The sequence below is a fragment of the Aulonocara stuartgranti genome (assembly GCF_965226115.1).
Source record: "Aulonocara stuartgranti genome assembly, chromosome: 18".
Classification (NCBI taxonomy): Eukaryota; Metazoa; Chordata; class Actinopteri; order Cichliformes; family Cichlidae; genus Aulonocara; species Aulonocara stuartgranti.
In genome coordinates this window covers 28,720,116-28,747,640 of record NC_138954.1, presented here as the reverse complement: position 1 = coordinate 28,747,640, position 27,525 = coordinate 28,720,116, and the positions used below count along the sequence as shown (strand labels likewise).

The 27,525-nt window shown below is 42.2% G+C and overlaps 3 protein-coding genes across 3 annotated transcripts; 1 reads left to right on the top strand and 2 right to left on the bottom strand.

Annotated features, from left to right (window-relative positions):
* Positions 1–409: 409 nt before the first annotated feature.
* On the bottom strand, positions 410–10,440 carry psmb5 (proteasome 20S subunit beta 5). Its single transcript, XM_082513218.1, has 3 exons — positions 10,164–10,440; positions 4,991–5,297; positions 410–1,092 (listed from the first exon to the last, which is right to left on the bottom strand). Exons 1-3 carry the CDS (start codon positions 10,416–10,418, stop codon positions 809–811), a joined length of 846 nt encoding a protein of 281 aa, XP_082369344.1. The 5' UTR covers positions 10,419–10,440; the 3' UTR covers positions 410–808.
* Positions 10,441–11,214: 774 nt separating this feature from the next.
* psmb11a (proteasome 20S subunit beta 11a) lies at positions 11,215–12,003 on the bottom strand (the record flags this gene model as incomplete). The annotated part of the gene is made up of 1 exon (XM_082514975.1): positions 11,215–12,003. The coding sequence occupies one exon, from the start codon at positions 12,001–12,003 to the stop codon at positions 11,215–11,217; it is 789 nt and encodes a 262-aa protein (XP_082371101.1).
* A 1,705-nt stretch (positions 12,004–13,708) lies between these two features.
* On the top strand, positions 13,709–21,304 carry prmt5 (protein arginine methyltransferase 5). Its single transcript, XM_082512819.1, has 16 exons — positions 13,709–13,945; positions 14,260–14,378; positions 15,336–15,421; positions 15,522–15,656; positions 15,771–15,883; positions 16,007–16,056; positions 16,164–16,327; positions 16,469–16,630; positions 16,982–17,059; positions 17,724–17,782; positions 18,015–18,137; positions 18,351–18,526; positions 18,688–18,891; positions 18,969–19,079; positions 20,306–20,370; positions 20,459–21,304. The coding sequence occupies exons 1-16, from the start codon at positions 13,848–13,850 to the stop codon at positions 20,609–20,611; spliced, it is 1,896 nt and encodes a 631-aa protein (XP_082368945.1). The 5' UTR covers positions 13,709–13,847; the 3' UTR covers positions 20,612–21,304.
* Positions 21,305–27,525: the final 6,221 nt, after the last annotated feature.

Here is a 27,525-nt window from a genome sequence, read left to right as displayed (position 1 = left end):
ATTAAAAGGCGCATTTGTGCAACGTGAGCGGAGGAAGGGAACATTATCAATGAGGGGAAGAAAACATACTGTTACAACTCAGGAGGCACAATTACTGAGGCTGGTGGTACGCAATTAAATAGTGCTATTTAGACAGCACTACTCCCCACTAATAAACACAACGTATAGAGGAGACTACACAGATTTTGGATGTACCTCCAAAATCCCCACATCTGTGGAGGGAAACAGATGACTGAAATGTAAACACAACGAGCGGCAAAACGACTACATCAAAAGGAAAAGGAAGCGATCCCGTTAAACATTTGCATAAATAGGAAATTCTAAGAAATACAATTCACTATCTTGTGACCCAAAGATGGAATTGGCCCTCCCACGAAATAACAAAAGCAAGACTCTTGGGAAAAAAAAAGAGAGAACATCACAGGTTTTATTGAAGAAGGCGATGCAGTTTCTAAGAGTACGATCCAAATGAAATGTATGTAGGGCAAGCACCACACTACTCCCACACTGTATTAAAGCATGTTTGAGTCATCGGGCCTGTCTCTGCAACCCCTCAAATCATACTGTGTGGAGGGCGAGTGGAGCTCACTGGCATTGTTAAAAATGTACAGTATAAAGGCTTGAAGCTAGCAACAAGTCACAGAAGAAATGTGAGTCGCAGTCAATCTGCAGATGAGTCCTTTTTATTATGTGTCAACCCTTTCTGGCATTTCAGAACAGCTAAACATTGGATACTAGAATAAGTTCCTACCCCTTCCCTCATCTCTCCCAACCCTCACCCGGCTCTACGTTATGTTGTTTTCTATAACTACGCCTGATCTTTGTACTGGTGGTGCAACACGAGCACGTCGTCCTGGGAGATCCTGGTCCAGCCCTCGCTGTGGACGTGGTACAGGTTGACCTGCCCTCCACTGTAGGCGTCGCGGTACGTGGCCTGGTAGATGGCGCGACGGCCAAGCTCGCAGGCCTCCTCCACCGTTAGGTCGTGTCTCACGCCGCTGTCCATCACACCGTAGGCATACATGGAGCCTGACCCCACCGCAAACAAGTCGCCGCACACCCGGTTCCCCTCTGAGTCGACGTAGTACAATCCTGAAAAGCAAAAAAAAGGAACAGAAAGGACAACGGGTGGGTCAATAGGACAGGAAGGCAAAGAGGACAGAGAAACCGTGTAAAGGGAGTTGTATTTCTCTAGATGTTGCGCTTTGACAGGAAAACTGAGATGGTGTACATCTAACACCGCAGTGCTCCCACAAACAAACACACACACACGCGATCTTGGAAACGCTCACGCACGGCATGTCCTCCAGAGAGAGAGAGAGAGAATATGAACAGCTGCAACCTCTCTAAGTGAAGTAAGGCTGGCAGATATGAACAGCTCCACCCTCTTCAAGTAAAACGAAGCCGGCCGCAGAACCTGCTGACAAGGCGGGGGCCACATCGCCGTCCGCCCAGGGGCCCTGCTCTGGATCTTATTGATCCCCGCAAACAGGCCAAAAATTAACTATCGACCCACAACCTGAGCTTCGCAGGTAACAGCATCTCGCACCTCGCCAGGGAGGGCAAAGAACAACATCGCGCTCACATCCTGTAGACGTCAAACAAGTACAGCGCACTTCTTCCACACAAACACACACATTTCTTTAACCTTTACACACTTGAGCATCACATGGAGGCACAAGCTCTGCCTCCACCCCAAACATGTAATCTTATGTGCACCGCAGACTCACAATGCTCTGATGGACCTGTGAGGGACAGTTTGCTCCACACCACGCTTCGTGGACACATGCGAGACATTTTGTTCCGCGCTATGACACATTCGCTAGGCCTCATCCCGGAGTGACGTGGAACGGATGACTAGCACCAGCCTGTGAGCTCGCCCACAGTCAGCCTGCAGATGGTAAAAAGACAGCCTGCGAAAAGGCATGTTTTTTCATACTGCTTTCACAAATTCAAACCTGTGAAAATGATGCACAGACAAACGCAGGAACACATGCATGGAAAATTACCTAATATCCACCGCTATCTCTCATCTCCCACATTAAAAAACACTTCAAAATGCCCTCACACTGCACACCCTCGCTTGCAGAGATTCGCAGCTAAACTAGTGACAGTCTATTAGGGATAGAGAGCCACTTGCAAATTGCAGCTTCCTCAGCCTGTCGTTAGCTTGCCATGATAATCATCCAGTGCCTGCCTATGCACGGGGGTAATTTGCCATTCCAAGACCTGCCTGTTCCTCTTGAAAACTGTGAGGGACTCGTTAAAAACATAATGGGCAGGCAGAGAGAGTTGTAAAGGCAGCCTCTTGTGTTGAGTAGCACAGTTGACGGAGGTGGATGAGGACTCTTTAGGAGGTCCAAGTATAGCAGCAGAGCGGCACCCAAAAGACACTTCCCACATCCATTAAAAAAAAACCAAAAAAAACCCTCACACCTGGGATCTTTGTAGCGCCCAATGCAATCACTTATCACTTAACAGTCTGAAACACATGCAGCCGATGAGGAGTGCTCAGAAAACCAAGGGCGAGGGGAAGGGGGGTGGGGGGGTGGAAGAGGGAGGTTAAAATTTGCAAGGCACACATCAGAGCGGAAGTGTCGTTTGGATGGTGGAGCTCTGCAGCCAGGAGAGGCTCCTTCTACTCCATCAATCAGCTGACAGGTGCTCGAAGAGCCTTTTTTCTTTTCTTTTTTTTTTTAAAAACAGCAGCCAGTGCAGCTGGATGGAATGACAGTATTACAGTGTAAGTAAGGATGCATGGGTGGGTAGCCTCAAATAGGTCAGTGTCTGTCATCTGTCCTTCCCCCCCTAGAATTCATGACTGGCTCAGGAGTAAAAAGACAGCAGCAGTTGTACAGAGGAGAAAAAGCGATTACATCATTCCCTTGGGACCTGCTCGAAACCGACAGCCACATGGGTCTTCTTTGATGAGGACTCGTATCAAACATTGCTCGGCTTTGTCGCCATGACGCTACATTTCAGTGGATCACATATCAGCTCATTACGAAGCCTTGATGTCTTTAGAGAGAGCACTGGGGGGGGTGCCACGCAAGGTACAATCACTTTTTCCTCTGTCAAAGCCAAAGCCGCTATCCAGCTATCAAGCATTAACCGTGCCCTGATTATGTGAGTGTCATAACATGCAATGTTATTACATTGAGCCATATTTGTCAAGCTCCTCAATGTCGCTTTTATTCAATTTAGTCTGCATGGAGCTTAAGACACTTCATCAGGGGAATAAGTGCCTGACATGATTGTAGCTGGTTAATGAGCTTCCCACCTAATCGTGATTGATTTAATTTACATGACATTTACCTCTCCGTTCAATCACTGGCATTGTGGGAACCATGGCAAAGCCCGCATACATATTGAACTTATACAGGGATCATTATTTCCCCAATTGATTGCCCGGGATTTAACACGTGTCATTTGCGTTTGTTGGCATACCAGCGGGCTGTCATTGTTCACAGAGACCTCTTGGCTTTCCATACAAAGCCACCATCGATCTCAGCACGTGTATGGCCATTATGCATACGACCCAGTTGTCCAGGGCTGAGACCCAATGTCCATCATCCCACCGTGCTCTCACTGGCCTGCAGTCCCAGCCTCATCGATTTCCCATTACTGTGTCACCGTGGCGGCCTCTTTAAGCACACCTTCTGTGATGTACAGCCTCACACTGTGTGGTATTCAAAAGCCACAGCTTAAGGTACTAAAACAGACAGAGCAAAAGAAAGGCTGCAGTGACACCTAGTGGCTAACCCGGAGTAATGCATATGTTTGTTTTTTTCTTAAATGATAATTATCCGCACAGCCCAGCTGTAGTATATTTCATTTAAATAATAAACAGCTAACCACTCATGTCCAAACTCATGCTTAAAAAATAATGAAGAATGAATGAATAATGAAGCCTCTTTGAAATTTGCCTGGGACTAAGGATCTTTGACAACACTGAGAAACAAAACCGATGCATGATTAAGCTGCCAAAATAATCTTTCACATAAAAACAGACCCATTAGCATATGTCAAGAGAGAAAAGCTGATGTGTGTTGAGTAGATTTAAGTGCATTACTTAAAAGCTGAATCACAAACGGCAACAAAGAGATTAAACATTTATATCCCATACAAGAATATTAGGGACTTTTTTTTGAGTAAGACAAAATCAGCATACATTCACCAGTTCACAATCCCCTCTTTTATATTTTTAAAGTTTAGCTGCTAACCACCTGGACTCTCCTGTTTTGACAGGAGGCTAATTTGGCTACACATTCAGCTCCATCTCCAGAAAGCCTCTTTCCCTGTATTCATACACACTTCAACTTGTGCCCCTTGCTCTGCTTCAGAGATCTACTCCAAGCTGGAAGGCCACTCTTAGGAGAACCAGCAGCAGGCAGACAAGTGTTGGACTCAGTCACTAAGTCCACATTTGGTTTCCAGGCCAGCTGTACTTTGCTGGATGTCGTTCTGCTGCTCTTTCTCCAAATTTACCATTTTCAAGAACAATTTTCACAGACTGCATAGTTTTTCATGAGGTCAACTTGATTCCAGATTGCCAGTTTTATCTCCCCATTAGGGGAGATAATGGAGCTCAGGAAGTAGAACAGGTCATCTACTACTTGGAAGGTTGGTAATTCAATCCCTGACTGCTCCAGTCTCCATGCCAAAGCATCTGTGGGCAAGACACTGAATCCCAAGCTGCTTCTGATATATTCATTGTAGACAGAATGTGGGTGAATGTTAGCTAAAATATGTTTATTACTGTACCATTATAGGTTTTCTGTATTACTGTAAGGTCTTTACCTTACACTAGAAAGTGCCTCAAGGAAAATGTTGTTTTGATTTGACACTATACAAATTGTCCTACAATCAGTTCAAGGAAGCACTGCATATCTTGATACTGGTACAGTTTAAAGTAGTACAAATTCTATCTAGATCAGTTTATAACCAGACAAAATGACATGTCCATGTCAGATATAACTGTTGATGTTACCTGGTCCTCTCTTGTCCCAGCCACAGACCATGGTTCCCATACTAAGTCCCATGCCTTTGTACTGGTACACCATGTTAGCAAGCAACTTGGAGGCGGCTGCCACTGAGATGCGCTCCTTGTTGCGAAGCTCGTAGATGCGACACTGGCGGGCCAGCAGGCGCTCCCAGAAGCTACAGTCTGCAGCTCCTCCAGCCATAGTACCCAGTAGGTAGGGGTTGATCTCAATCACCTTCTTGACCGTCTGTGACGCGATGTAGGAGCCCGCTGTGGCTCGAGAGTCCACTGCAACGATAACTCCATGCTGGAACTGAGAGGGGAAACAGCAGTCAAAAAATGGGTCGGGTAGCCCACATTTCAAGTCAAGTCAAGTCAAGTCAACTTTATTTGTCAATTCTGCCACATGTACAGGACATACACAGAATAGAAATTGCGTTACTCTCAAACCCTAGTGATTAGAAAAATGCAAATAAAATAATTAAAAAGTAAAAATTTAAATAAATACAATACAATTTTACGTATAACAAAAAAAAGCTATGCAATATACAATATACAATATTCAAGTAAGAAGGCATAGTGGTGCAAAATAGGCAAATAGTGCAAATGGGGATTTAGTAGTGTACGGTAAGAGATAGTGTAACAACAAAGTCTTATGAGGTCCAATGCTTAAGCAGTCCAATGCTCCACAAAGTGACTGGAGCAGGCCAGTGAGTGCGTCAGAGAGTGAGTGTGTGTGTGTGTGTGACAGAGTTCAGTGAGACCGTGGTGGAGAAGAGGGGAGAGGGGGGCAGAATCGGGAGGGAGTTTAGCTTCCTGACAGCCTGATGGATGAAGCTGTCCTTCAGTCTGCTGGTCCTGGCCTGGAGACTCCGCAGTCTCCTCCCCGACGGCAGCAGCTTGAAGAAGCTTTGCATTGGGTGCGTGGGATCAGCCGCTATGCAAAGGGATTTTTTAGCGAGACGGGTGCTGTAAATGTCCTGGAGGGAGGGGAGAGAGACACCAATGATCCTCTCTGCAGCTCTCACTATGCGTTGGAGGGTTCTATGGCAGGACGCATTGCAGGCTCCAAACCACACAGTGATGCAGCTCGACAGGATGCTCTCGATGGTGCCTCTGTAGAAAGTGTACATGATGGGGGCTGGAGCTCCTGCTCTTCTTAGTTTGCGGAGAAAGAAGAGACGCTGCTGTGATTTCTTGGCCAGTGCTGTGGTGTTGTACGTCCAGGAGAGATCCTCTGTGATGTGCACACCCAAGAACTTGGTGCTGCTCACTCTCTCCACAGACGCTCCGTCAATGGTCAGAGGAGCATGTTGGGTGTGCATTCTCCTGAAGTCCACAACAATCTCCTTCGTCTTCTCCACATTCAGAGAGAGATTGTTGTCAGCACACCACGTGGCCAGGCGTCTCACCTCACTTCTGTAGTCGGTCTCATCCCTGTTGCTAATGAGACCCACCACCGTTGTGTCGTCCGCAAACTTGATGAAGAGGTTGGAGCTGTGTGATGGAGTGCAGTCATGGGTCAGCAGAGTGAAGAGGAGGGGGCTCAGCACACATCCCTGCGGGGCCCCCGTGTTTAAAATGATGGTGCTGGATGTATTACTGCCGACCCGTACTGCTTGAGGTCTTCCGGTGAGGAAATCCAACAGCCAGTTGCACAGTGAGGTGTTGAGCCCCAGCTGGACCAGTTTTTGAGTGAGCTGTTGGGGGATTATAGTGTTGAATGCTGAACTGAAGTCTATGAACAGCATTCGAACATATGAATCTTTTTTGTCCAGGTGTGTGAGTGCTGAGTGGAGTGCAGTGGAGATGGCATCATCGGTTGAGCGATTGGGCCGATACGCAAACTGGAAGGGATCCAGGGAGGGGGGCAGGACAGTCTTGATGTGCTGCATGACTAGTCGTTCGAAGCACTTCATCAGGATGGGAGTAAGTGCAACAGGACGGTAGTCATTAAAGCAGGAGGGAGATGACTTTTTTGGAACCGGAATGATTGTGTTGGCTTTAAAACATGTGGGGACGACAGCCTGGATGAGTGATATGTTGAAGATGTCTGTGAAGACATCAGTGAGTTCCACTGCACAGTCTCTCAGTGCACGACCAGGAATGTTGTCAGGACCCGGAGCTTTACGTGCATTGATCCTGCTGAGGGATCTCCTCACGCTGTCCGGGGACAGAGTCATCACCTGGTCACCAGGAGGGGGTGGGGTCTTCTGTGCAGTGGTGCTGTTTCGGACTTCAAAGCGAGCAAAGAAAGTGTTCAGCTCGTTCAGCAGGGGGATAGTACTGTCACAAGTCTGTGGTGGGGGCTTGTAATCTGTGATGGTCTGAATGCCCCGCCACAGGCTCCGTGAGTCTCTGCTGTCTTTGAAGTGATGGGATATTTTCCTGGAGTACTGTCTCTTAGCTTCTCTGATGCCACGGGAAAGGTTGGCCCTAGCTGTCCTCAGGCTTGCCTCGTCTCCATCTCTGAAGGCAACATTCCGAGCTTTCAGCAGCCTGTAGACCTCTCCTGTCATCCATGGTTTTTGATTGGCCCGGACAGTTATGGTTTTCGTGACTGTTACATCCTCAATGCACTTGTTGATGTAGGCTGTAACAGTCTCTGCGTACTCCTGGAGGTCAGTGGTGTTGTTGTAGGTGGCAGCCTGCTTAAACATGTTCCAGTCTGTGGTGTTAAAGCAGTCCTGTAAAGCCTCTGAAGACCCTTCTGGCCACACTTGTATCTGCTTACGAACCGAACGAATTTCCACAAGTTCCTCACAAAACCATATGTTTAAAGTACTAGATATATAGACTGATATCAGTACATTGATTAAGAAAAGACACAAAGATGGCATTTACCGATGTCAGTGATCGATCGATCTGTTGGGTTAAACAGTTAAAATCAACTGGAACTGGCTCGCAGCCAAATTGTCATTTTAAACATTAGCAGTGGCCCAGAACTTTGCAATCAGTGCCCCTCTCTCTTAAACAGCTACACTACTTACCAGTGCATAATACATTTTAATGCCCTCCCCTACATCCACTTCTTTTAACAGAATAGAGTCACTTGCTCTAAATTTAAGTAAGAGATCGCTTGCAGCAGTTCTGCCTAAATGAGGCCAAAAAAAAAAAAAAAAAGAGCTGCTGCTCTACAGCTGTCAGAGAGGTGCAATATACGGTTCGGCTCTAGCAGAAAGCTGCTGGATAAGAGGAAAGACTTTTGCTCTTCCTTCCAAAATCCTCTATCAGCGAACTGACAGTCACAGAAGCAAGTATAGTAGACAACAGATTTGGCCAGTCAGAGGGAGATGTCTGTGGGGGATGTTTTCATTAAGGGATTAAGGGATAAGGATGGCGTTATTTTTATCTTTTACTTGTATCAACAAATCCCCTGAAGAGACAAAAGCCATCAGCAGGGTTCTGTATTTACACTGCTCCACAGCGTTTGACAAACTGAGGGAGAAGACTACAATGGCTGTTTTCAATTGTGATGACAAATCAACAGCAAGGCTCTTTCATGCTGTTTTAAATGTTTTCAATCGGGGGTTTCTACGGCACACAGGCAGAATGTATTTATGCATCGCCAATTGTACATGCCAGTTTATAAGCCTGTCAATGGAATCTTGGTGGTTTTTTAGGGAAGGATTGTTAATTACAAATAAATGTATCCTCAGAGACACTGCTTAAATCTTTACAGCACAAAAAAACAACAGCAAGCCTTAAACTTTCTAGAAATCAAGATTTATTTTCCCCCCTTTTAGATTTTCTACTTTGATGTACAACATCAAAAAGAACATTTCCACTTTCTAGAGATTTCTTGGCTTCTTTTCGTGAGCATGCAAGTTTGTTTTTATTGTGCGCATCACAGTCATGACTAATCGAATACACGTCTTCTTCCATCAAAACTTCATGTGTGTTTTAACAATAACATTTAGAAAAGCAGGTATGGAGAACTCACAGTTGAAAAGAAGACTCACAGAAAGTGTGACTTTAATTCATTCAACACATTATACATGTATATATCTGAATACAATTAACAGGAATCTTATTAAAGGGCCTTTGTGCTTTTCTCCTTCCTACTGCAACGTCACTGAACATAGTAATGACATAATAATGAAAGATCATCACATTTTAACCCCTAACATGATGTGATGTAAAGATATGGACTTGCAAATTTCATTCATGTATGCATTTAATTAATATTGACAGAAATGTGTTGCAAATTGTCTTAACAAAAAGGTAGCAATGATGTAATATTCTTTTGATAGTAAATTGTTTTTGATTAATACATAGTTGGCCAGTATCAATTACAATTTATTTTTTTATTTTTTTAAGACAGGTCAACTACATTTTTATTTTACTATATTTCTCGATATGTGTACGTTCCTCGGAGCAAAATATATAAAACGATACTCGAGATAAGTGAGAAATGGTCTCTCCGTGTACTTTCCCCAACACCTGGGGCTGCTTCTGTTGTTTACAACACGCTACACAGTGTCTAAAAGTTGGGGTTCAAGTTGAAGAGGTGGTAGGCGATTAGTTTGTGAGGAACGCACTATTTTCATCCATTTTGCCTTTTCAGTATATAACTGAACATATTTCAAGTATATAAAAGGCACGAGTTTATTTTAAAACCCTTAAAAATGTATACTATCAGCCAAAATATCCTGTGTCGGTTAGGCTCTCCTATGGATGAAATACATTTACATACTCAGCACAAATCACTTTGGAAATAACACACGTTTAGGTAGCTCTTTTAAGTTGTAACCATCAAAAAGTGTGTACTTGCTGCACTTTTTACGGAAGAACACGTCAGATTTCCTACTATATAAATTCACGTGACTATGTTATTAAAACACCCACATTTTTGCTTTTAAATTGACTGAGAAACGTCAACGTAAGCCTACGTAATTCACGATTTGTCTTAATACTATACATAGTAAACATATTAGAGAGATTACTTGTTTACGTTTACTTAAGTGCACATCACCTATCTCGTGTACCATGCACATCTGTCATGAGAAAGCGATTTGTAGCCACGCTAGCATGCTAACATCAGAGACAATTTATACCGGAAACCCTAGCGTATGATATGTAAAGTCAAAATTTATCAAACGTCTAGTTTAGACAGGTATACAACTGCTACTGGGGTTTCTTATACCATATAGCTACAATAACTGGACCGTTAACTTACTTTGAATGCTAAGGTGGTGGTTCCATGCAGAAACTCTATTTTCCTTTCGACGCCATCATCGTCTCCGACACACAGCGGGTTTTTAACGGAAAAACTGAGGCTGTCCTCGGGCGTGCCTTCTAACCCCAGACCTCTTGGTCCGGGTCCGCCACCAAAAGCAAAGGACTGGCTACTATCAAACGAAAAATCCGCAGAATCACCGCTCAACACACTAGCAAGGGCCATCTTTGAAAATGTATGATGAACAAGCAACATCCGCCGCGGTAGTTTTTTTTATTCTGTCACGGTAACAAAATCAAACAGCGCCCCCTGTGTCTGTGGCGGTGTATTGGTTAAAAAAAAGTGTGAGGTAAAGGAAATACCTTTTATTCCACAGCTATTATTATTATCATTATTATTATTATTATTATTATTATCCATCCATCCATTCACTTCCGCTTATCCTTTTCAGGGTCGCGGGGGGCGCTGGAGCCTATCCCAGCTGTCAAAGGGCAAGAGGCGGGGTACACCCTGGACAGGCCGCCAGTCTGTCGCAGGGCTAACACACAGAGACAGACAACCATTTGCGCTCACATTCACTCCCACATTCACACCTATGGGCAATTTAGATTAATCAATTAACCTATCCCCACAAACTGCATGTCTTTGGACAGTGGGAGGAAGCCGGAGTGCCTGGAGGGAACCCACGCAAACACAGGGAGAACATGCAAACTCCACACAGAAAGACCCCGGAAGACCCCAGAAAGATGGTGGAATCGAACTCAGGACCTTCTTGCTGTACGGCAACAGCGCTAACCTCAAGCTACTGTGCTTGCCCATTAGTAGCTTAGGAGGTAGAGCAGGTCACCCACTGATCAGAAGGTTGGTGGTTTGTTCCCAGGCTCCTCCAGTCTGCATGTCAAGAATCCTTGGGCAAGATACTAACCCCAAGTTACTCTCCGATCCATCCATCAGAGTGTAAATGTGTGTGATTATTATTAAATTTACTTTTCAATGATAAATATAACATCATAATTTCCTCCCACACATAAATGCTTTTGATTATTGAGTATTATTTGAGTTTGTCATTCTTTTTCTTTCCCTTCTTTTCTTTATCTCTGTAATATTCTTCTTTCAAGTCCTCTCTCTTTCTCTGGCTCCATCCTTGTGCTGTGATGTGGAAAAGATCCACATTGTTCCCCGAGTAGGCATCCCTGTGAGTGGCCCTGAACACTGCTTCTCTTGCTAATGAGATGGCTTCTCCTTTACTCAGGCTCCACCTCAGCTCTCTGTCCAAGACTCCATAAGCATAAGGTGAGCCTGAGCCCACAGAGAAGACATCTCCCTGCAGTCGGGCTCCGTCACTGCACACATATATAAGCTTTGGACCGCTGTTTGGAGAAGTTGTTGCAGTAATGTTTTGGTTACTAAAAACAGCCAAGGAGCTATCATCAGTCATCCAGGGTGAGTCTTCCAAACTTGTTGCACAGTCAACGGCACCCTCTTGCTTATCCCAACCACACAGTGTAAGAGCAACACACATTTCAGTACCTTTAAAAGGATGGAGCATAGATGAAAGGAGCTTAGCTGTGGCACGTATTGAAAGGCGATGTCCATGCCGTAACTGGTACAGTCTGATCTCTCTAATCAGAATTCTCTCCCACAGCATGCAATCTGCACCACTACCAGAAGATGTGACCACTAGATGAGAGTGAATAGGGGTGATCTTATGAACAGCCGGACAGGCAACAAGCCCCCCGGCACTGGCACGTGTGTCTGCTGCTGCTATTACCCCACCTTGGAAGATGAAACCCAGGGTTGTTGTTCCATGAGCCAAACGGAAAGGCTTCTGGACTGTCATTGAATTTTTGGGTGGGCAGAAGGATGACAACGGTCTGTTGATGAAAGAGGAGGAATGTGGAAGAGGTGGTATAAAAAAATGCAGTGGAACTCCACAGTTGTTTTCAGATGTTTCCAGTCTTGAGTATCTTAGGTTGTAACAGTCACTCGTAGGAAATGGAATTGCTGCGTCCCCCAGAGATGAAAAAGAAAACCATTTATGTTGCACCGGCCTTTCTTTGAAGCTGCAAACATCTTCCAAAGCCATGATGGTGTAGACACAGATACTTGATCACAAAATCAGAACATCTTTTCTGTTGAAAAGTAAACAAAAGTTGTTCTCAAACACAGTCTATCCACTGAAAAGCTGATCAAACACAATCTTAAGTGTCAAAGAAACAGATCTGGTTTGTAGAGGGCGGATGCTGCTACTCTTTCTCATCTGCTTCTGAGTTCTTGCGCTTTTATAGCTCATGCAGGTGTGACAGCTGGTAGAAAAACACACACATATACACACGCCGTGTTCCATATCCAAAACCATTTATGGTTTATGTAAGTGATATTTTAGCCTACATGCTGTGAACCTGATATCCGCAGAAGCCACTTTCTGCAAGTCCTACAAGTGGAGTTCAGTAAGGACAAGCAAAGCAAGCGGTGCTGCCTAGTTGAATCTATAAATAGAAATCAATCAAAACGTACCAAAGTGAAAGTGATCTTTTGCCTTTCATCTCAAACAGCATTCTGTCATAAAACTTTGTTGCTTGTTTTCATCCATCTTTTACAACACTGTCATCGGTAGGCTGCAACTGGCTATTGTACTTTCCACAAAGCACGCCTGCCTGGATCCCAATGGAAACTGTAGGTGTTTCCGTTTCACATATGTCAGTGTCAGAGACCTGCACCGTTTTCTCGTTGTGTTCGCATGTGAAAACACAACCAGAATTGGCAAATAGAGGAGCTTCTGTGATATATCATCATAACAGACAAGTTTTTATCTGACTGACCACCTTGGCCAGCAGCAACTACAGACATACTTTTAAAGAATATCACAAATTACTGATGATTAAATAAAGCATGCCATTTTTAAAATGATCTGAGGATAAAACATCTTCAGCCGTAATGTTATTTCACATAACACTGAATTTTCTGCTGAAAAAATATTTTTTAATTTTAGTTATTTATGAACAAATTGCCAAATAAACCAATTTTATGAGTAGGGAAGTGTTTTTGTGGTGTTTTATTGCTTCTTAATGAGTGGGTCTAAAAAAGTCTCTATCTAAATAATTTCTGGTCAATGTTTGTTTAACTATACAATAGTTAACAATGTGTGCAGAAGCAAGACGTCCATGTACTGTAGAGTGCAGCGAGCTGCGGGAGGCTGTCAGCACATTTAAAAGAGTAACAGACAGGCAGCACAAAACAATACGTTTTCATCTGTATATTAAAAAATAAAATAACATAGCATAAAATTAAATATAATAAAAAATAAAAAATTGTCCCCATTATCAGCTAGTAGTAAATAATTTTTTGTATTTGTACAGTGGAGGAAGGGCTTGCCGGGTTTTTATTTTTCAAATCTGGTTTCTGGTTTTTATTTTTTCTATCAAAGTACAGCAAGCTGTTCGTCTTGGAAAAAGAAGTCGCCGTGAAACATCAAATGGCAACGTTTAAACAACGCTCGGTGCACAATTATCGCGACAATGTACGCGATATGCAACTTGTGCACTCATTAGCCATCTTGGTTCTGTCTCACGTTTGTTAGCCAGCAAGCATTGTAATCCTTAGGAGCCAAGATGGCGCCAGTTTCTTCTAAAGGCAGAGCAATGTGAAAGTCCGAGAAATCAATTCATTCAGTCGGCTAAAGTCATGGCGTCTGCCAGCACAGGGAGCAGGGTGTCCTGCGGGAGAGATTTGAATTGTGTGCCAGAGATAGCCGACACGTTATCCGCGGTCGCCAAACTTGGGTAAGATGGTTTTTCGATTCTACATGTAATTTTTGTTTAGCTGAAATGAGCTTATGAGCAGAACGCGCTGCTTTGCTAGCACGTTCTCAGTGCATGATGGTTGCTAAGCTAGCCGGTGAATTACCAGCACGTGCCCGAATCACAATGATGCTTGACACTGTAGTGAAGTGTGCAGTACACAGGCTCTGCCTACTCCCATAGTATATTTGAGCTGTGTGGAGGATTACTTAGAAAACAAGTTTGTGTTTTACTTCGTGCTGATATTATAAATATTTTGAATGTTAACTGAAGTGCTTCCCTCCTCTGGTATCCAGGTTCGACTTCCTGTGCATGCCTCTCTTCCACCCGAGGTTCAGGAGGGAATATGAGCTGGAGCCCGCTAAATCCCGACCTGGAGCCCAGACCCGGTCGGACCTGCTGTTATGTGGCAGAGGTCAGTTTCCCTGCCCCTTTGTCTTTTGCAGCCTGAGGCATTACTAGCTATTAAATCATCAGTCCCCCTAAAGTGAGAGGAAACACTGAGTGTGTTATTCTGTGCAGGGTATTTTTGGGCATGGTGGGGTCTACTGGTGCCCTTTATTTATTGGGAGGGGGGGTCAAGGTCACTTTAAATTCTATTTAAATGTAATATTAAATAGATTTAAGCATAGTCAGTTTTTACAGTCCTAAAAGTGGAAATTAACTTCTTATTAGGTCTGTTAAACCAAAAACACTGCAACCTTTACAATTCTCAGTAAATTACTTTTTATTCATAGAACATAAATTTATCAAAGTTTGACGACATACGTTTGTGTAAGTGTGTCATGGCATAAATGAGATTTTAGAAAGATTCAGGAAGGAACTGCTGATGTTCAACGGGATGGAAAGGGTTACAGAATCTGAACAACGTGTTGTTCATAGCAGGGCACCAAAAAGAGAGCAGCTACTCTGCAAAAAGAATACTGAGCATTTGAACAATCTTATGTGGGCTTCTGAGACCAAAATAGAACTTGCTAGTTTACGTTTAAAAGACTGTTTGGAGTAAGGAAAACACCGCATTAAAGCATAAAAGCGTGGTGGTATTATCATGGTCAGGGCCTGTTTTGCTGCATCTGAAGCACGGGAGTTTGCCAAAAATTAATGGAGCAATGAAGTCTTTATGTCAGGACATCTGTCTGCAAACTAAATCTCATCAGAAAGTAGGTAGGTTGTGCTGAAAGACCAATCCTAAAAATACCATTTGTTCTGCTAAAGCCCAGCCTAAGAAGGAAAGTAGATGTTAAGACACTAATTCTAATCATTTTCATATTTTGTATTAAATACTCATCATCAGAAGAATGTGATTTTAGCATAAAGGTAAAATGGTTAGGTGTTTGATGCTTTCTCTAAACCGTCCTTTTGTTCTGTCTAGATTGGAATACTCTAATCGTTGGGAAGCTCTCTCCATGGATCGATGCAGATTCAGAAATCGAGACAGAACGCAGAAACTCAGAGGCTGTAAGTGCTTGTGAGGGTTCTTTGATCTTGAGATATGAGTGAGGTTATCGTGTCATCTTTTTAATGCTTATCTTATCTGTTTTCCCATGTTCCTCTCCAGGCTCTTGCCCAGGAGCTAAACTTCTCCGCCTACCTGGGCCTGCCTGTCTTCATGATCCCTCTGAAGGGCCTCAGTAATGCCAATCTAGCCCGAGTGCTGCTAAATCACATCCACACTGGACATCACACCTCAAATGTAAGACGCAGCACATCAGGAATCAACAAGCACACAAAGACTGTATTAAGATGTCAGAAAAGTCAAGACAGTGGAAGTGCTCATTTAACTGCTGCTGTCCTCTTTGTTGATTAGTTCTGGATACGCGTCCCACTGATGGCGTCAGAGGACATGCGGGAAGATCTGACTGAGAATGAACCGATCTCTTGTACTGATGACACAAGCGTTGATGAGAAGACTTGGAGCTGGTTAGTTTCATGCCACGGCACTTCCTGAGCAACTGAGTGCCGTCTGCATGCTGAAACGGTTACTATTGATTTCCTTTAAAACACTGTCTCTCTTTGTTTACTTACCTCATTTTTTTTTCATAGGTGGAACTCATTCAGAACCCTTTGTGACTACAACAAGAGAATCTGTCTTGGTGAGAGAACACACTGTGAAGCAGCAACCTGGGGCAAACTTCGGGCATTGAGAAATAATTATGCTCCTGTCTGTTACTGAGATTGTGCTTCGTTTGTATTCCTAAAGCGGTTGACATTGGACCAGATATGCCATCAGACACTGTGATTGATAAATGGCTCGGAGAACCTATCAAAGCAGCCATTCTCCCCACCAGCATCTTCCTAACCAATAAGAAGGGCTTCCCTGTTTTGTCGAAAGCCCATCAGAGAATAATCTTTCGACTCTTCAAGGTATAAAATAACATTCATAGATTGCAGATTGTTTGATTTTAACAGAACTCAATCAAATACAAAAAGGTTGTTTTTTTGTTTTTGTTTTTTGTCTACTTTTGAAAAAATAAATCTTTAAATTAAAATGATCTCCTTTTTTAGTTGGAGGCCCAGTTCATCTTCACAGGCACCAGTCGGCACACTGACAAGGACTTCCGATCCTACCTGCAGTACCTGGAGTACCTCAACCAGAACAGGCCTGCACCCAATGCCTACGAGCTCTTTGCTAAGGGTTATGAAGACTACCTGCAGTCACCTCTACAGGTGAGGAAGTACCCTTTCATGCTCACGTTTGTATGCCTCTGTGCAACCTGAAGCCATAGCTAGATGTATAGTTATGTCTGGTTGGATCACTGAAGGAACATCAGATTAGATTTTGATGGTCAAATGCAATGACCTTGCAAACTATACATTTTAAGTCAAGAATTAATCTGTTAATTGTGACATATTGTACACATGTCTAATAATATAAAGTAATGAAGTGATGACATAGTCGAGAGATATGAATGGAAACTGCAGTTTCACTGTTTGGTAGAATTGTAAAACTGTGAGGCTGTTTTGCTTTTTCCTCCTAATCAGGACCTTTTAACGTCATGTTTTGCTTTCTTTGTTTAGCCTCTGATGGACAACTTGGAGTCTCAGACATACGAAGTGTTCGAGAAGGATCCTATTAAGTATTCACAGTACCAACAAGTAAGACAGTCAGACATTTTTTGGGGTATGAGGAGGCATGGCACAGATGTTACAGAGAGGTCTTTGCTTGTCCAGTAGACATACAAATGCAGTAAAATTGTTTCCCCTACACAGACTTTACTTGGGCAGACTGTTCAGATATGCAAGTGCATTTGTTTTTATGCATCACAGAGAACACGGCTAGCTGTGATTAATTTTATTAGTGGACAGTCCCTTTGCGCTTATTTTGAAAATTCAGTTCCTGGCTCATGTTTCCTTAGTGGATGGTATCAGTTTTCAATATTGGTCAGTTGCTTTTTACCTATGAGCTTGTAATTATTATCCATCTGTCCATTTTCTTGGAAAGCCCTGATCCAGCCAGTGGACTTGGACCCAGAACATTCTTACTGTGAAGCAACTGTGTTTACCACCGCACCACACTGTTGCCCATAATCATTATCATTTGCTTTGGCCTCTGTTCAGCCTGAATGTGAAGATACGCCTAGATATTTGTCTGTGTATGTAGAGCTTATCCACATAAATCAGACTGTCACTCATGTAGCATTTGAAAAACACTGACATTTAGGTGTTTGGTGTTAATAAAGGGGTTTAAATGGTCTGTAAGAGTTTGAGGCAAAATGTATTTAACACCATTTTGTTTTTGGTCTTTTCTTTGTGTGTGCAGGCTGTATATAAATGTTTGCTAGACAGAGTTCCAGAGGAGCAGAAGGACACTAATGTTCAGTAAGTATCTATATCTAAAATTATTGTATAAAGAGTCACAAGTGAGGATTGTGGATTGTGGAGTAGGAACTGTATCCAGATATTGATTAATACCTCAATATCATGGCAGTCTATAATATACTCCTATAAGTCTCACTGGAAGTAGAGCAGGATAACACACACTGACTGTTTAAACTTCAGTGGTAACCACCAGGGTAGCAGCCTTGTCTAAAATGATGTGTTTTTTCCACAGGGTGTTGATGGTGTTGGGAGCAGGTAGGGGTCCTCTGGTCAATGCATCCCTGCGTGCTGCCAGGCAGGCAGACAGGAGACTGAGGGTGTATGCTGTGGAGAAAAATCCCAATGCTGTAGTGACGTGAGTAAAATAATGCTTTCAAATGTTCCATGTTTCACAGCGTACAAGCAAAAATATTATCGCATGCAACAGATCAATTGCGCTACTTGAATGAGTCTATAGATTGGATAAAAGCTTGGCCTTTGATTTTGTCTGAATTTATAGTGAGTGAGGAGGGGATTGAAGTGAAGCCTGAAACTTTCAACGCTTATTTTATTGATGTGTGTTCTCTAGGCTAGAGAATTGGCGCTTTGAGGAGTGGGGGGATCAGGTGACGGTGGTGTCATGTGACATGCGGGAGTGGGCCGCACCAGAGAAAGCTGACATCATTGTCAGCGAGCTGCTCGGATCATTTGGCGACAATGAACTCTCCCCAGAGTGCTTAGATGGAGCACAGCATTTTCTCAAAGGTATTTCAGGATTTTAATGAAGACTTAATTACACATGTAGACACTGCAGAGTCATCAGAGGTCATTTTTCCACACAAGCCATATTGAAAGCGTCACCTTTTAATGCTTCCTGACTCTAATTACTTTCATTTTCCCCTTTGTTTATATCATCTCACCTTCAGATGATGGCGTGAGCATTCCCTGCTCGTACACGTCCTACTTGGCTCCTCTGTCATCCTCTAAGCTTTACAACGAAGTACGAGGATGCCGCGAACGAGACAAGGATCCAGAGTCCCATTTTGAGACGCCCTATGTTGTGCGCCTTCATAACTTCCACCAGTTGGCTGATCCCAAACCCTGCTTCACCTTCACACATCCCTCAACAGGTAGATGGAATCGCTTAAAATCCCTCTAATAAGCTTGTAGAGCATGTGCTCACCACCTCTCCCTCCGTCTGTTTCAGATATGAACAATAACCGGTATCAGTGCCTCAGATTCACAGTGGGTTGTAACTCTGTGCTCCATGGCTTTGCTGGCTACTTTGAGACCACTCTCTACAAAGATGTCACACTCAGTAAGTCAGCAGATCCAGATCCATTTGTCCTTTGGCCTATTTTGTTTTTTATTCATCAGGTTTTTTTACGAGTTCCCCAGTTTTAGAATCTGTCATCGTCCTTGCAATTTGGGCTGGATGGTAAAACCATGAAGATTATCACAGCAAAATAACTTTTCCTCAACAGAGTAATGTAAAGTTAGTAGATTCATTCCAGCCATGTGTTGATAAATGCCTGAAAATGGCATGAAAAACCAAACAGAATGGTGCTACGCCAAACCAATCATGTGGCTCGAAGAGAGTTAGAGCTGCGTCAGGTTAGGTTGATGTACACAGTTGGAAATGTTAATGTTTGGGCTACCGCAGACATAAACGCCAGTGTGTTAGCAGTGTGAGAAAGATGAAAGAGAAAATAAAAACTGATAACGTGCCAGCATTACCAAACATGCCCCCCAAACACACACAGCCCAAGGCTCAAAAGGCGAGGACATTGTTGGAAAGAGAGGTCAATGAATGCAACAGACAGCTTCATATAAAAGACACGATGTCATCAAGCAGAGTTAAATTAGAGAATTAAAATGTTTGTTTGTTCTGTATACCTATGTTATTTATTTTACATGAGCTTGAAATTAGAAAATTATATTTAAATCAAAATTGACCTCATATCTTCAGTTAGGAATGGAAAGAAACATTTAAGCTAATAACTAATGCTTCATTTTATATTGTGAAATATATCGATCAACTGAAAACTGGTAAAAAAAATTATTATAAGATTTATTTTTCTTTCCCCACATGTCGCACAGCCCTACTTTTAGCACTCAGTCTTTGCACGTTCATATAAAAAAAATCATGACCTAGTTGCTTCAAATGAATGCAGAAGTTAGGACCTGTTTTCTGTCAGTCTACATCCAGCAACAGAATCAAGAGTGCAGCTTGTTACCATTACAGCCCAGCAGGGCTTCATTAATGTTTCAGAATGATGCGTTGGTGGGTGTAGTTGTGCAGAAAGCAAATAGTTTGTCCATGAAAATGTTCACATTTTTGTTTTGGAGCGTTTCGATCATGATTTCTGAAAAATCAGGTGCTTTGAGCATCGCTAGCTACTTCCATCGTGTTTTAAAAAAAAAAAAAGAAGGGGGGAAAAAAAAGGCAGGTGTAATATCTCTACAATCTACAGTCCAGAATACTAGAAGTATTTTCTTTTTCCTTTTGGTTGAACTGTCATTTAAAGTCTTCTTTGTTGGCAGGTATAAAACCAGAAACACACTCACCCGGAATGTTCTCCTGGTTCCCCATCCTCTTCCCTCTTAAAGTAAGTTCCTTAGTCGGTACCGAGTTAAATGCTAAAGTTGAAAAATGAGAGTGAATAGATAAGTCACCGTGCTCCTTCTTGCCAACAGCAACCCATCTCCATATCCCAGGACGATGATGTCACAGTGCGATTCTGGCGCTGCAACAACGGGAAGAAGGTTTGGTATGAATGGGCTGTGACGGAGCCCTCCTGCTCTGCCATTCACAACCCCGCAGGCCGTTCCTACACCATCGGCCTGTGAAGAAGACGCGTCGGCACAAGTTGGCAGACTCCTGTGTTTCTGTCAGACTCTGTGGCAGTGGAAGAACGGGTGTCGTGACACAGTTAAAAACCTGGACTTGTGCAAGCCCTTGAAAGTCCGCGGTGGTGGGCACTTTGCAGTTTAGGAAGAATAGATCGGATAAACCAAATTTGAACCTTTTCTTGTTTTTAAATCTCGTGCCACATTCACCACTCTCACCTGAACCCAAAGTGTACTGTTGCTGTGAGACTGGCTCATTCAGATTAGGTCAAACGTTAACACCGCGTCGTCATGCTATCCTTTTTTACTTGTCCTTATTGTTCTGAACTACAGTTCAACACAGCGATTTACACTCAATCCTGGACTTATGCCTTATCAAACACACATTCCATACACAATATTTGCATATTTAAACCCTTCTGCTCAACATGAGAAGATAAGAAGAAGGAACTGCTTTTCAGGTTGCATACCATGACATTTGGGGCTGTTTGTTCATACCTTTGTTTTGTTCGAACCGTGTCAATAAAGACCACACTGTAGTGTTCTCTACATACCGTGCCCTTTTTGTTTGAAGCTTGAATGTTTTTGAGTCACATGTTAAATTGTTAAAATGATAGATTTTAGTTGTTTTTTTTAAAGGCAGTTCCTGTATTTTAATCTGTTGAAATTAAATGATGATCTGATCTGCAAGGAGGTGATTTTTCCTGTAGATGTCACCCTTTCTTGACCTTGACCCTAAGCAATCATGATTCTTTTTACAAATGAAGGTACAAGTGCACTGTTTCAATTCATTTTGCCCTAACAAGAAATTCTCTCAAGTCCTCACGGTTGTAGTGCTGGGGTCAGGCTAGTTGTTGTTAGATGTTTGGAGAGATACACTTGCAACAGTTAATCACTTCACCTCCAACACTTTTACTGATGAAGGGAAAACAGCTAAGTCAGGCTGCACAGACTTAAAAAAAAAACATTTTAAAGACTGGTGTTACACCTTATGTGTCTGAAAAGTATAGTTACTCATAACATTTCCATGGGCTCCAGCAGTCCTGCACAACTATAGTAGTTATTATAAGTGAAATGCAAAACATAACTCAGCTGGAGTTTTCAGTGTCGCCGTGACAAGGTAAACTTTATTTCAAATAAACCTACAGTTTCCCCTGGTGTGGGCTTTTCGTCAGGGAGATGTGCTTAACAAGATCAAGTGCAGGCTCAGCGTCCATGAGAAATCCATATTATGTCCCAGTGCTGAATAGTAAGAGCATGGGGACACACAGTGAGCACACATGGCCTGACTATTGTAAACTCAAGCCAGTAAAGAAAATTAACTGCTTTTGTTCCCCCAGAAAATCTGCTTAGACTTGAAAAAACAAATAACACAGTTGGTGCACCTGCAGAGACCCTGTGCCAGCTTTTAGATCAATTCCAAGGAGCACAAATTAGCGAAAGCACTGTTGCCTCCTCATTTTATGTCCTCTTTTCATTTTTTGGCTCCAGTTTTCTAAATGAAGTCTTCAACGTGAAGTCAAGAAAGAATACAAGCATAAATGCAGTATGTCAACAGAGTGATGCTGTTTCATAGAAGATGCTGAATCTGTTTTGTTTTTTTTTATTTTAGAATCACATTTTTATGTTAATTGAAATGGTAAACTTGTCATTTTTATCTTCAAAGTATCAATTCTTAAATGTTCTGTTTGTCTTTTGCTCACTTAGGAAACATTGTCAGATTTTGTGAGTCCTAAAGGAGGTACTGTAGAATGCAGGCTCACTGGGTCATTAATGGTGTAATGAGTTGGGTGAGAACAAGTGTATTGTTTTCACCAACCGGGGTACTTTGGATTGATATCAGGCTAAGATTAAAACCAATTTGGAAGATTAAGATTAAATAACACGATGTGCAAATGTTACAATCTTTTAAAGGACCCCAAATCCCCAAAATATTCTGCAGAAATTGGCTTGAACAAATTAGTTTGGCAGGCGAAGGAGGCGAGATCAGCTGCAATCCTGGCAAATCAGCCGATCTGTTTCGCCTATCCGTTTGGTAAATCTGGTAAGGTGTGAGCTATTTAAGTCACTTCAGCCTACATAAAGTTGCTGTGGCCTCTGCAAGTCACTTTACAACCCACCTGGACCCCACCTCTGGTCAGATCATGGTCTTGTTCTTTGGGCTCCTCTGTCCATGTGGAGCCTTCCACGTGTTTGCATGGAAGTGGACCCAGAACAGTTATACCGTCAAATAGAAATAACTAGATGGCACACCAATCATATTTTGTCTGAAGTTGATGTCCCAGTCTAATTTAATTAGCGTGTTATAATATACCCTCAAAGTGGATGGATGTTTTCATCCGTAATGACCTAAACAGTTTATTTTGCACAGTAACAGAAAGATTAAAACAAAATGCTCCATTAAATAATAATAGATATAGAAGGAATAATCAATCAAAAGCAATCTTAGGTGCACTGTAGTGCATAACATTACTGCTGTGCTTTTAGCTAATAGGCTATTGTAAAAAAAAGAAGAAAATTTCCCCCCGTTTTATTTACTGCACACCTTGCGTCTGTGGATTTCAGTGTTGGTTAGCTGCCCTACCACTCATATTATGATGGCTCTCACTCTCTCCAATTACATCCTGGAGCTTCTCTTCCACTGCTGCCTTCCCCCTGGCACTGGCCTCCGCCTGCTGGCTGCCGTCTCCCTGTGTGAGTCCTTAAACACAATTGAAGATTATTGCGCTGCATCAGTGAATTAACAGATGCAGATAATGGGGGCAGCATGGTAATACCATCCACAATGGGTAATTTCAGGCTTGGTGATTATAAGCTTATTTTCTCAAGAGCTGTCTTCTGCTCATTGTTCTAAACCATCAGTGAACAAAAGAGCTGCCTTTCACCGGGGGGGTGTCAGGGTCAGTGGATGACTCTCAGCGAAGGCACATTGAACGTCAGATAAGCAGATTCTAAAAATGCTGTTTGCAACTTTTTTGCAACTATCATTTAAGTTAAACCACCTGCTTTATCCCCCCTTTGTTTATTGTCGTCTATGGAGGGGAAAAAAAGCAAGCTGCATGTGCAAAAATACCCATAATTTACTCACAAGACCCAAACAGTTCGCATGCATCCATACTAGACTTGGCTTTAAGATCAAGTCATTTCCACGTTATTATTATGAGTTATTATGTTATTATGAGTCCACCATATAAAAGAACATAGAGAGAAAGTTAAATCCAGTCAACAATGGGTTAAAAAGTTTCGGCGACTTTTCCCCCAAAATAAGTTTTAAGAATTGTTTTCCTCCCACACTTTATACACTTCCAACACATGGTGCATGTTTCCGATTTGACTGCTGATTGGCTCTTTGAGAGCAGGGACAAGAATCAGGATGATTGTAAACTGAGAAAAGTGACTTAGAAGTATCTGCTTGGCAGCTACAATAAGAGCTGGCTGATTTCTCTGAATACTCAGGAAATGTGCCTCAGTGCTTCCTTATTCTTTTCCTCTATGAAAGGAGAAAGAGAGAAGTTCACCCAAGAAATGATTTGAATGTGTAATAAATGCAGACATTTTCTGTGTCCATCTTTTTTTAAATTATTATTGCCATTTGTTTAAATCGAGAAACAAACAAATGAGTGCATCGCTTTTGTGTCGCACTCAGTGGCCTGTAGAGTTATAGTTAGGACAATAAAAAAGAGTTGTTAATTAATAATTGGAAGTGTGAGTTACCAAACAAATAACAGAATTCAAACAGCCTTCTTGTCCCCAGCCGTTTCAATGACATCCTCATCGGTTTGACATCCTGCCGTGTAACACGGTGGGCACGTCCCCCAAACTTCCACCGTGAGGCTATAAAGGCCACAGCGCTGAGCGTTAGTGAGAATCCCAGAGCAGCACACAGGTGCTGTGCCGATAAGTTGAATTATTGAATCAAATCATGAAATCATAATTAACGTGAAAAAGGCTCAAGGCAGAACATATTTAATATTAAACACAAAACGATATCCTGCACAGCCATCGTGCACGATTATAATTAAGAACGCACTCACATTCATTTACAGCTCAATTTAAAAAAATTTTTTTTTCCTTTTTACAAAAAGTCTGCTTTCATTTGTCTTAAGATGCAATAATAAAGTGTCTCTTTCTCTGTGCTGCCCGAAGACCAAACAAATGGCCTCTAACTTGGCGCAGTGTGTCCCTGTCCTTGATGCTTACATGCGTGAATCGCTTCACAGTGTAGCCAAGATGTCTTCACTGCAGCTTTTGGCCTCATCATGATCATGGGTGTTATCCAAATGTGCTTTGGTAGTATTTGCTGTGCTTTCATTGTCTAGTTGCAGCATCTCTGCCGACAGTTTGTTTAGTTCATTTATGTTCGTGTTCCTCACAAGGCTGTGGCTGCTTTTTGTTTTTTATATTTTTGTCTTACAGCCTTTTAAAGCTGAGGTAGGATCGGTGCCAGTGGCATTACCAGTGGAGTTACCAACTGACTGTTTTACTGGTAATAAAACATTTTATAAGCCATTCTCAGACCGTCAGTTTGTAAATTATTTTTGTAAACGCCTGATGCTAAAATAGAGAAATGCTGTTTTTGAAGGCACCGCCGTTATTTAGTCCCCTTGTTTCTCACAAGATTTATTATCCTAGCAAGCATGAAAGAGGGATTACAGTCCCTCATAGCTCTTCATCCCACTTCTAATCCACATCCACGCACTGGCCAATCCAACAAACCAACTCATTCATGTTAATGCCCCTTAATGCTTTGTGTGGGATGAAAGACTAATTTGTCTCTTTTTGTCCAGAGTTATTGTGAACTGGCTTTGATTAATACTGACTATTTATGAGAATGTTAAGGTTTTGATGGTTAACAGGAACGTATTAATTATATCTGACATCAGTGAAGTGTTTATGTGGGAGTCTGTAAAATAAGAAACTTTCATAGGCTATTGTGGCATATATTCATATATAGTTTTTTATTTTAAAAAATGTAAATGAAAAACTAAATGTCAAACTGATGAACAGATGTCTATTACAAAAAATGAGTTGTAAACAAAATCGATACTCAAATAGTAGCAGCAAGGTTGTGTTTGTCTGCTGCCCTCTACTGGCCTGGGATGTCATGGCAGTGGTGGTCTGGTTTCGTGTGTGGTTCAAAAAGCATGATGTAATTAGTAGTTTGGTGATATCTGAGTATATAATCACAATGCTTCTAATCTTTCTTTGAGACACTTGGAAGAAAATTACTGTGAGTATTGCCAATCTCTGTGGATTTCTCCACCTACGTAGGGGTCAGCGTCTCTGCCTTCACAGTGTCGCAGTCAGTTTGCCCCCCTCCGTTTCCTGCCTGTTTCATTATAGCTGGAATTGCTGTGCTTTAATTCATATTTTTCCATGATGATTTTGGATCAATATCTGTGGATTCTGCACAAAAAACCAGGGTGCAAATAAGAAGCTAAGCTTTATTTTTTGAGTCAAATGGAGAAGACCTGAAATCTATGATTATATTTGTTTAAAAGAATGTCTTACTCTGGTATAATGGCCTGTGGTGCTCTGTGATTACTTTCTTTACTTGGTCTTGTTGTACTCCATTTTCTGAACTGTTCCTCCAGTGGTAAGTCCACATGTTAAGCAAACACCATCTGCTCCTGTTCCCAGGATGTTATGTCTTTGGTTCTGCTTTCAGGCTGTGTTTTGCCAGTGCAACAGAAGCCCGTCTACCACGCCTGCTGCCTTTATTTATTGCTTTTGGCCTGTGTGCTCACCACAACCTTTTCCCATCACCACACACTCAGATGGTTGCATTTCCTCTAAAATGAACCGATAAACTGACTGAATAAACTGATTCTTACAGTGAATCTTTTCATGTTTGGCATTTCACCTCTGAGATGCCTGAAAGCACAAACAACATGTAAGGCTTGTGTGGTAGAGTATTAAATACAGGGGTCAAGAGGTGACAACAAATGTTATTATATTAATACTGGTCTGGTTTTTCCTCACAATTTGTTCCAGGAAAATGACTAATCTGTTGTAAAAACGTGGTGGCATACCCGCTAATGAAGGAGAACCTGGGGCTACAAAAGAATTAACACCTGATGAAATGTGTTTTTAATCAACTTTGTTCCCCTAAGTTTTTCTTTATTTGCCAATGAAATCCTTGTGGTTATTCATCACTAGAAACTATTTTTATGTAGAAACACATAAAAAGAGTCACAAACACAAATTGTGTCCTAACTTTTTGACACGACTGTAAACACATTGGTGTGAAGAAATCATTCCTGGAAGATAATTCCTAGAAAGAGGAAACACCTCATAGTGTTCTGCACTGCTGGCGTCAAAAGGCTTAGTCCAGAGCTCTTTTGCTACACTGAATGGCGCAATATCATCTTTATGCATATTCAGTGCCATTTTTTTTTTTACCTTAACATTTTTAAACTTCTCCCTTGTGTCCCTGTGAGGGTGTGTGAAACAATGTATTGTTTATAGCATTATGTGCTGGCACTATCACCCCACTATAGTAACAAAAACAAGTCTTTGCACTTTATAATTATTTTATTACATGTATATATTTTCTGCCACATTATAGACGATTTTCCTTTTTTTTCATCTTGTAAATTTGATGTATGTTAATAAAACTTGAATAATTATCACATTTTGATGGTGCTTGAAAATGGGATGTGCTGATGTCTTCATAAAGTCTCTGTTAAGTCTTTATAGCACACGCTGCACGCCATTTGTATTGCTCTGCCTGCTGCACATTCTCATCAATGTTTCATCCACCTGTTGAAACGCCTGACGTAGACTAGGTGGAGTCCACCCACAATGACTGATCAAATTGCGGAAGTAGTGGACAGGTACGGTAAGCTGAGGTGGGTCAAATGTCACATCATCGAAGCTAAAGAGGAAAAGTACTTCTGCCTTCACAATAAAAG

What these genes read in the sequence shown, in the direction of transcription:
- psmb5 (XM_082513218.1), bottom strand. Translation starts at nt 10,418, where the DNA reads ATGTTGCTTGTTCATCATACATTTTCAAAGATGGCCCTTGCTAGTGTG. An exon ending in CCACCACCTTAGCATTCAAA is followed by an intron (nt 5,298 to 10,163) that starts GTAAGTTAACGG and finishes TTCCCCTCTCAG; the next exon opens with TTCCAGCATGGAGTTATCGT. An exon ending in CTGGGACAAGAGAGGACCAG is followed by an intron (nt 1,093 to 4,990) that starts GTAACATCAACA and finishes TTTGCTTTTCAG; the next exon opens with GATTGTACTACGTCGACTCA.
- prmt5 (XM_082512819.1), top strand. Translation starts at nt 13,848, where the DNA reads ATGGCGTCTGCCAGCACAGGGAGCAGGGTGTCCTGCGGGAGAGATTTG. An exon ending in GATGAGAAGACTTGGAGCTG is followed by an intron (nt 15,884 to 16,006) that starts GTTAGTTTCATG and finishes TTTTTTTCATAG; the next exon opens with GTGGAACTCATTCAGAACCC. An exon ending in AGTATTCACAGTACCAACAA is followed by an intron (nt 17,060 to 17,723) that starts GTAAGACAGTCA and finishes TTGTGTGTGCAG; the next exon opens with GCTGTATATAAATGTTTGCT.